General features: G+C 38.8%; 1 protein-coding gene across 2 annotated transcripts; it reads left to right on the forward strand.

Moving 5' to 3' along the window:
* Positions 1-1,241: 1,241 nt before the first annotated feature.
* RB195_004691 (uncharacterized protein) lies at positions 1,242-7,323 on the forward strand (the record flags this gene model as incomplete). 2 transcript variants are annotated; one of them, XM_013434940.2, is made up of 11 exons in its annotated part: positions 1,242-1,270; positions 4,998-5,176; positions 5,392-5,475; positions 5,525-5,606; positions 5,664-5,703; positions 5,775-5,863; positions 6,332-6,461; positions 6,651-6,723; positions 6,780-6,830; positions 6,918-7,043; positions 7,280-7,323. In XM_013434940.2, the coding sequence occupies 11 exons, from the start codon at positions 1,242-1,244 to the stop codon at positions 7,321-7,323; spliced, it is 927 nt and encodes a 308-aa protein (XP_013290394.2). The 2 variants fall into 2 exon arrangements, with proteins under 2 accessions (XP_013290394.2, XP_064033915.1); XM_064182648.1 differs by lacking the exons at positions 1,242-1,270; positions 7,280-7,323 and adding an exon at positions 3,879-3,946 and having other exon boundaries at positions 6,918-7,066.
* Between the last annotated feature and the right edge of the window lie 2,689 nt (positions 7,324-10,012).

Genomic DNA, 10,012 nt, shown 5'->3' on the forward strand with positions numbered 1-10,012 from the left:
AACGATAATTTGTTTTCTTTTTTTCTACAGTAATTAGCGGTGCAAAATGTAGAGACATCAATCATAGTTGTGCAAGATTCCGTTCTTGACGTGTTGTCGACGCGTTTTTGCACACTGTTATCGGTTGCAAACATCTGTTCATTATCTCCATCCATTCTTCCACCAGTTTGTGCCGCAGTCTTTTTTTTCTTCAGAATATGTTCCTTCTCTATGAATTGACTTAACTTTTGGAGAAATTATACTTTTGTGTATTTGTTTCACTGCGTGCTTCATCATACAGTGTAGTATTTCGTGAAATTGTGTGACTGAAAAATTTGGAGAATAAGTGAAAAAGCGGTAGGAACGCAGTTATTCACATACAACAAATAACGAGAGAAGATTTTGAGGCATCATCAAAGAGCTGAAGCGAAAACTTGTTTTTCATGATTCCCAAGTATCATTGATGAACATTGCCGTCTGTATTTTTTTTTCACTTTTTAAATTTCTGTTGAATTTCTGGACATTTAATACTCAGTTATATATTTAATGTTCATATTTCACATAATTGAATGTTTTTTTCGTCTCTGAGAAAACCACGCCTTTGTCGAATTTATTTCTTTTTGTTTACGCTGTCACAAGAAAAAGAACGAAGTAGTATACAAGAAAGCAAGTAGCAAATAGTACGCGAAAGTTAACAATTTGCATACTAGCCTCCAAAAAGATATGTTTACACCGATTTTAATAGCAAAATTGTTTTTGAGCTATCAATACAAAACAAAGTAGTTTGTACTGCAATACGTATATACAAGAAAAAATACTTTTTGTCAAACCAATGCGGGATCGACGGTCTGGAATTTTAGCTGGAGAGCGAGATGCATAACTCTTTTTTCTTCGAGAGGCCAGTAGCTTTTGTTTTATAGGGTAGGAATAAGTGATTCGAAACGAGTTCAAAAAGTTCATTTATCGCCATAGTATGTATCGTTTATGTGCTTTGTACTTTTCTATTCACCTATTCTATCATGACATCAATAGCATATTATAAAAGTGCAACCGATGAATCTGCTATTCTAATCTCATATTATTTTTGATATCTGTCCTTTCTCTTATTCGCCTATTGTTGTCCACACTATGGTCTCATTTCAGCAATAATCTTTGCGTCTGCTCATTTTAGTTGTCGATTGGCGTTTCCCTTTTGTTATCAGCTACCCTTAACCAGCTCTGTTTCCAGGCCACAACAATTTCGTGCTGGTTGCTCTTCATAGATGAGTTCTGATCGAAAACCTCTCCTACGGCAAGTTACTTTCTATAGTATTCGCATTGAATTTTTGCTTTTTTTCTTGAAAAATATAATATCCAATCCTATTATAGTCAGAACTTTATGAGTTCTAATCCATCGTAAATCCAAGTTATTATTAGTTTGATTTCCTTAACAAAAAGGGTACTTTTTTGAATGTTGCAACGTATAAGCAACTGTAGAAAGAAAATCATTTTCTGTCTTGACTGTTCTAGCAAATTATGCTCTCTATCTCTTAAAAAAGGCATTTGACATGGATGACTTGGACAATAGGCACAATTGTTTAATTACTGGAGATTTTTTTTCATTAGAGATTAGAACAATCTTTTTCGGAAACTGTGAGGCATACTATAGTTACGATCTGACGAATCGAACTTGAGTTGTGGTGCAACCGCTCGCTATGGGATCACCGCTATCTCCAATCAGATGACGATGGTGTTGACCAAGGTCTCATCGCAGTTTCGAGTACAGCTGCCTAAACATTCCTTACACCATTAGGGCAGGTCGTTTCGATCTAAATTTGTACTACCGTTGATTATTTTTTGTGCCTGGAATTTATGCGCATAGGTGTCGCAATCATCTCAATATCAAAATCACTGCAACGTGTCTGTGTTAACGACACAGCCACGTCACTGTTTTATTACCAGAGAGAAAGAGAGAGAGCAGTAAAACATGCTGAAATGTTGTCGTCCTAACGTGGTTTGCTTTCGTTTCTCCGAATAGTTTCAGTTCCCGTTTTTTGATGGATTCCGGGAACTTTTCCACCCTCGTATTGATGCTTTTTTCTACTACATTAAGGCAGCGTAGTTTAGCAGTGTGATCTGTCGGCTTCATTGACCCGCTCTTATTATAAGTAGCCTTCGAATAGGCGGTATGGCCAAGTCCCCATAATATGATTCAAACTTTCATGGAAGCTGGAAGTTTTCATGGAGAAAATGCTTGTTGTTGTAACTGTTGTCTGTTAGCAATTCGTAGCCGATCTTTTAAAATGATTGTGGCTTTTTTTTTCTGGAGAGCAATGCAGATGCAGTGATCGATAGTTGAAACATTATGTTTTAGGGAAGAAGGAAGCTGTTAGGCTGTCCGCAGAGTTCAACGCCCGCGCGGATGTAAACTCTGCGTGCTACCTTACTGGTATATCAGTCCTTCGTAAAAGTGATGAAACGTAATTCCTTCCCAACTTCGGTGGTCTATTTTTTTCTCATATGCTATCCAGAAGTAGTGTTTTACACTGTTTTTTTATTATAATTTATGATGGGCTTGTCGATTGAATGTGGTATTGCAGGCGTCATTTATAAAGTATATCTAGGAGAGAGCGGCGGAGCAGAACTGTTTTTTCTATCTCTTTTTGATGTGACTTCGCCTAATTCCGAGAGGAACACTTGGAGTATATCCGGAGCTTCTCCGTATCATTGCTACTAGACATTGTCATTCACGCTCATTCATGTACACACACTCATGCAGTGCGTGCGATAGAGGTGACAATACGCTCAGCACACACAAGTTTGTAGACTACCGTATTGATATACGCTGGTTCATCGTCGCGACTGTAACATGGGAAAGAAACTCAGCTACTTCAGCTCATTCCTAATGGAATTAGTGTGGCACTGTTTAAGAGCCCTTAAGCCAAACAAATGCTTTGGGCTGGCTACTAATTTTTTTACACTTTGAAAAAATTGACATTTGGAAGCTGGTTTACGTCTCTTTTCCAAGGGGTGATGTAACATCTTCCTGGTTCTATAATCTTCTTAGCCGATACAAGAGTGCCGTGTCTCTGTTGTGCCTCCCCTGCAATGCAAATGGATTGAGGTCATCTCTAAGTGATTTTTTTTATGAGTAAAAGCAACATAATACGGTACGTCAGATGACCGTCAACATCAACGAAGCGTTAGACGGGGTACCACTATTCATGCTACTGTCATTACTTTTTCCGCCGCTTAGCTGAGGGAAGCTTTTGTTCCGAGGACTTGCCTCTTCTCCTCTCCTGCTTCTGGGTCGCGGGAAATGTTGTGGTTGTAGTTGCTATCCAGATGGCCGATGCCAACGTGTAAACACTACGGCTCCGTGAGTTCGCCGCCGCAATCTGAGAAAAGCAGCCGAGACGTGCCGCCGTTCACTTCCTCTACGACAGTCACACTCTGCCTAGCAACTCATTGCCAACTTGATGTCCTTCGTTGAGGAACGGTTTCCACCCACCCTACTCCCCAAACCTCGTTCTACTAGGCTGCCACTTGTTCCAGGCCCTTAAAATTTCACCAAAGGAAAACCTGCTCAATTTTTTTCACTGACATCAAATTGAGGAATTTAGAAATTGAACTGAGTTGTTGTTTGAGTTTAGGCCCCTCTCCTCCAGCATCTGTACCAGGGAATTGAATCCGTTCCAGAAATATGGAACACTGTGATAGACCTTCGCAGTGAACCATATAGACTATAGATCTACAGATGATTATTAACGTGTGATTAAGGAACTATGAAATTGTAACGGTTATGGGCGTGCAAAAAGATAACTAGCTAATACTGTACAATAACAATGTATCAGATCAGTGTCCTTATCTCTCACGCAAACTTGTGCCCAATTAATCGACGAGTATTTATCATTGGAGGAATGGATCTATTGGTGAGTCTAGGACGGTTTCGAAGCGTCGACCGTGCCTTTTGTCCTCATGAACCTCGGTAGGTTACTGGATATATTTTGTGTCCGAAAACGGGGAAGAGATTTCTGCACCATATCATGCCGATGAACAATGAAATTCTACACACACACATTCATGGAAATAAACATAAATCTGGCATGTTGGCGCGCAAGCAACCTGCAGCAATCGTACGACTCGATTGGACTGCAAGCACTTGTTCCCTTGCCACGGTTGTCGCAAGCCGCGCATAAGGAATGAACGAATAAGTGTTGGTCAACATAAGCTAGAAATTGCAATCGGGTTAAGACGACCTGAAGCCCGGTGCACTTGCAAAAGCGGCTGCGCTCGAAGTGGCGCGGTGCATTGACAGTTTTGATCATCTCCTTACTGGCTACCGGGATCCTTACTGGCTCCACTTATCGCTGCAGTAGGTGTCGTTCGCAACCTCCAGTTTAGGCTGCTTCGAGCGCAGCCGCTTACGCAACTGTACTGAGCCTTAGGTCCTTTTGACCCAACTATAATCGCAGACTTATAGATTTTCTGTCATTGAACATGTTCTGCACCTTCCAAGATTTAATCCGCTTACGCGGCCATAATCCACGGTTTAATTTTTGGTTGATCGCTCATCAGCACTGCTCTACAACCATATATTTTACCACCTTTTTTACATCTACCTGCAATGTTTTCATAGGAAAATATTTCGCATCCAACCTCCAACCAATGGGAGGTCACAACGGAATTTGAACGATTTTTTTCAGCTCTTAGACATCCAGATAGAGGCTTATGAAATCATTACTACAAATTTTTACAAAAATTATAATTGTCAAGTGGGGTAATTACGATAATTGGCGTAATTAGTAGATTAAGCAGCCCTGTTTAGTGGGTAAGAACTTGAAAAAACCAGCTTAGTTAGCCATCAATATCACTGGTTGAGCGAAAAAGGAGATGGTAGCCTTCCACCATCTCCTTTTTCGCTTGTTTTAACGTCTTGGGAGTGATTAACTTTTTAGAAAATCAATCAATTTACACGCGAATCATGTCAGCTGACCCTATTCTTCACCCATATCGTTCCTATAAACTTTGTTTTTCAGTAACGGTTCTGACATTCCCAGCATGCGAAATTGGCCACTTTTTGCATTCTTGGCAGGATTGGTTTTCTTCTTCTATGTGTTTTACGTGTACCAAGCACAAAGCACTGAGTTTGCCATGACTCGAAGTGAACTGGACGATCAGATGCAGAAAGTTCGGAACTTGAAAAGGGAACTTTTCGGTATGTTACATGTTTAGCTCTGTTTTCTTTCTTGATTTATCCTTTTTTACACTGTGGTTCGTTTGGAAAGAAACTAATCAAACAATTTATCAAATTAATCTCTTTCTAAACCTTTTGAATCCTTTGTTTAGGGAGGACATCAAGTAGTACGAGTATTTTTGAGTACTAATATCACTTCTAAATAGATGACACATATTTTAAGTGTTGCTTTTAAGATGCAAAAGCAGAGCTCGAACGCCTAAAGTCTTCGGAAGCTTCCTTGAAATCTGAAAACGAGAAATCTAGCAAATTAAAAGAAGGTAAGATCAATTTATAGTGTCATTGAAGTTCCTATCCATTTAACTTCAGAGTGTTCGAATTCACTTCGTAGTTGTAAACTAAACACTGAGAATCTTCAAGCGCAAGTTAAAAAGGCGGAAGAAACGTCGAGGTTATAGTTTGAACAGTTCACTTACTTCTTAGTAGGAAAATGCAGTTTGATTTCCAGTCTCAAAGAGCAGCAGACCAAGGATCTTCAAGCTAAAATTGTAAGCTTTAATTTTTCTTTTACATGCAGAGCACCTCTGAATCTCACTGTTATTGATCCTATTTGGTTCAGGATGAACTCACAAAAGCAAATGAAGATTTGAGGAAGAACGCTTCCGATCGAGAAGAAGAGAGAAAACAGCTTAAGGCTGAGCTGGAGAAGTAGGTGTTCTTTGTGTTGCCTCAAATGTCATCAGCTTTCAATTTCTACTTCAAATCGGTATTGCCATGCCAACAGCTTTTAGACTTTTTTTCAAACTAGTCGTAAAACTACCACTTTTAACTGCACCACTTTTAACTGTGGTTTCAAATAGTTCAGAGTCTAAATTTCAATCAGAGACTAAAAGTCTCATTGAAACAGGTTTTCCCTGTTTTGCTCATCGAAATTGCAACGTAGAATATGTCTAAAGTTGTTTCTATTCTTGGACCTTTTCCATAGGTGTTATGTTAGTATCTTGTCGATGCGGAATTAAAAATTGGTGAAAAAAAACTCTTTGAGAGCTAAGGAGTTAAATGTTTCTGCACTGTTATCCTCGAAATTAAATCATCATTTGAACAAAATTTTTAACTCACTTGCACATCCGTATCTTCGCATTCGCTTTTATGTGATACGAGTCAGAATTTTACTAGGCTGCAAAGCCAACTCAATGAGCGAAAATCACATGGTAAGGATGTCGTTGCTCCTGCTGCTGATCAAAATGTCCCAGTTGCACGAGATGATGGTGTCAGTGGCACTGAAAGGAAACAGAGGAGCTTTGAGGTACGCAAAGAGGGCGGGATAATGTAATGTGGAGTTTATCGTTCAAAATATAATATGTCTTTATCGTTAGATTTGGCTTTTTGTATTTTTTATTCGCATTTTGTCGTTCATATCTCCTTTGCAGTGTTGTTATTCTCCTTGTTTTATCGTTCGCCTCACTTAAAACTTTATTTGATGATTACTTTGCAGGTGGAAGAAAAGAAAAGTGAAACGTTAAACGATAACAACACCAAAGAATTTCGTATTTCTAACGACTTAGCGGGTCTGTTCACTTCATCCTTGCATATCCTTTAATGTATCACTATTGTATTCGTTCAGGAAAAATGGGTTTGGTTGCGAAGGTTCCAGAAGATGAGAAGAAAGATGCTCGTTAGTTTCTTTTCTTGTGTTCAACACTTTTTAGGATCGGTATTTCTTGAATACCTCCGTTTGCTAAACAAAGTTCGGAATTTTCAGCCCAAGTAGTGCCGCCACCGCAACATCATGCTCAGGAAGTCAAATCGAGACTTGCCGCTGCGGAACATGATGATGATGGTCAGGAGAAACCTGTTGTGAAAGGTGGAGATTACGAAGACAAGCTAGGTTCGTTGTTGAAAGTCTACTGAAGGAAAATAGTCAAATTTTCATCTCCTTCATGTTTACGACAGCTATTATTTCATTGGCAAATGTATACTTGCGAAGTTGTTCTTTAGTCGTACTAGTCTTTATTGATCTCTGTTAGTAGAACTTATTCATGTAATTGATCTTATTATATTTATCCTATCTATGAAGCACCTTATCAACGTTTGATGAGTTTTATTTCTATTTTTATTTTGTAGACGTAGAAAAAGGAGTCGGCGATGATGTACAACCGGTGCAGTAAATCTCGGGCAACACCAGCTGTAATTTATTGAATGCTTTATTTGTTTGTTCATAAATTCATTGCATTTGAGTGCCGTATGTTCTGTGATATCTTCCAGATTTCCTTGTATCTGTTGTATATCTTTTTCTTCTCTTTTTTTGTTTTTGAGAAACTTAGATGTTTTCTTTACTTTCGCTTATTTGTTGTGTTCAACTGTGTTGAAATTTCTACAGCGATTAGTTCGTTTACCACTGTGCGCTATTTCAAAGATAAATGTTTTTTTTTCACTCCTACTACCGTTCTGAGCTTTCCGCATTCTGTTTTTCTATTAAAAAAAAAGATCGGTTCCATTCATATCTGGGACAATATTGACACCTCTTCCGAGCAAAGCGTATTCGAATTGTGGTTCTTTTAAATTTGGGCCGTTAAAGTTATAGGGGAACTAATCTCGTCATTTTTATCTTGATGGACTCATAAGCAATCGTTGAATACAAAACGAATAAATTGGGTCAAGGGAGTCTGTCTAAGACCACTTGAGAATTATTTGCTCCATCACTAAAATGACGAAAAAGGGACAAATTCCAAGCTGACTTCAAAACAGGGAGTGAATTTTCAAACAAGTGCGCCCAGAGAAGTGAAATCGTATCGGTCATCAACGAGTGCACAATATCCTGCTAGACGTTGTCGGATGTGTTAATATTTGTGCATGATCGTACAAAGAATACGGCGTTGATCTCGTTGGGCTATGCATCCGACTTCAATTCAAAATTCTTTAATGTTTATGGCACGCTTGTGCAGCCTTAAAATGATTTGCGGTCGTTATCCAATGTGTCAAGTCGATGTTTTATCATTCCAGACAAGTCTATTACCAATTCATGGATTCCGGAAGGAGATGAGGGCTGACTGAAGTACACGCGCCCCGATTGACTCAATTGAATTTGGAATTTTCTACAGAAGAAGGTAATACTATGGTTTTTTCTGGCATTTGTGTAGAAAACATCAAATCACATCTGGATATATTTATAATTTTTTTCGGAACAAAGTAGCCGCAAACCTTGGGCCAATAAATGGCACGTTCGGGTACGCCATATCGTAGTATTCTGAGGCAAGCTCCAAGATAGTAAAATTTTACAAGCCTTCACATCAAATTGTGGTTGATGTAGCGCAGTCGGTAAGGCAGTTTATACTTTATCCGCTTTGGCTGCAGCATGATCGACCGGAGGTTCGATTCCGACCTAGTGGCAGCAGAGCCTTTCATGCCTCCAGGGTTAATATAATAGATTGGTATAAACCTCAAACAATTCTGAATTGAAGTAAATGCATTCGTGCATCCCAAGCGGATTGATTGGCGCCAGACAGTTTATACTTTATCCTTTTATCCATCATCACGTCAAATTTGTTGTAAAATTTGCAAATGGAAAAATTAGTGGGGTTTTTTTTCCTTTAATATGTACACATGCATAGAACTTGCGAGAACTTGGGAAAAAAGATCGAAAGAGCAGCAAGATCAACTATAGATCTGCGTTAACCACAAATCACTCCAGAAAAATCCCCTAAACGCACCATAATTTAACTCAGTACTACTCGCGAATGATAATGTTAACGAAATCAACGCATGTTAAAAAAACAACAAAAAAAAAGAAAACATTTGGACGAGATGATCAGATTTTTGAGATTAGAGTCCCGAAGAACAAATTTAAAACTTAAAGAACCACATTCCCCTGTTAATCGTCGGTTCGACTGAATTATAAGAGTTATGAGGTGAATTTGCACCATAGGGAAGATCTGTGCGGTTGCTAATGTTCAGCTGCCTCAATATCGATTGAAAACGATTAGATCTCAGGGATCACATAGTCAATGATTCTTCAACTTATCATGATTTTCTGACGCGGTATATGCGTACTGTTGAAAAATACACAATATGTATTTAGCCTTACTTGTTTTAGCACTCTACAATTTGAAAACGTCCATAAATTTGAATGCATCCACAAAAAAACCGCTTTCTCAACAACTACCTCCTAATTTCTGCGAGAAACCGAAGCATATCTACAATAGTTAGAAAATGATATGAAAAGACGAAAAAATAAAGAAGCGGAAAAGAAAGAAAAAACTGTTATGTTACAGTTTTCGAAAAGAACAAAACATCTACCATTGCACTGCTAAGGACGAAGGATCGATACCGGAGCAAAGTTCGGCGGCCGTGCCTGCGCCGAAACTTCGAGAACATTTTCAAAAACAGGGAATTCCAGCTAAGGACGTGTCTTTGGCTTCATTCTGAAAAAAACTCAGACCTTCTTTTTGTTGGTTTCTTAAGGATTGATAATCGCTTGTCGAAAATATCTTCTAGGATTTTCTGGATAGTAGTTAAACAACTACATGGCTGGATAGTGTTAAACAACTACATGGGGAACAATCTTCTGGCTCATAGGGTGTTACGAACGGAATAAAGTGATTATTAATTGATAATCACACATCTTTGTTATTTATGTATGGATTCCCGACGGAAGTTCTTTTTTTTTCGGATTGATGTGTTGCTTGAAGCTTCTGGAATGGACGAGGAGACCTCATTTTAGCTGTATCATTTCGTGGAACTGGAATACAGGGAATCTAGGAGATCCACAGCAAAATGCATCTGCATCCGCTAGTGGATTCAGTCACTTGGGTGCAGCTACGTCTGTGTGCAGATTCACGGCGTACTGTACTTTTTGCA

The sequence above is a fragment of the Necator americanus genome, chromosome I (assembly GCF_031761385.1).
Source record: "Necator americanus strain Aroian chromosome I, whole genome shotgun sequence".
Classification (NCBI taxonomy): domain Eukaryota; kingdom Metazoa; phylum Nematoda; class Chromadorea; order Rhabditida; family Ancylostomatidae; genus Necator; species Necator americanus.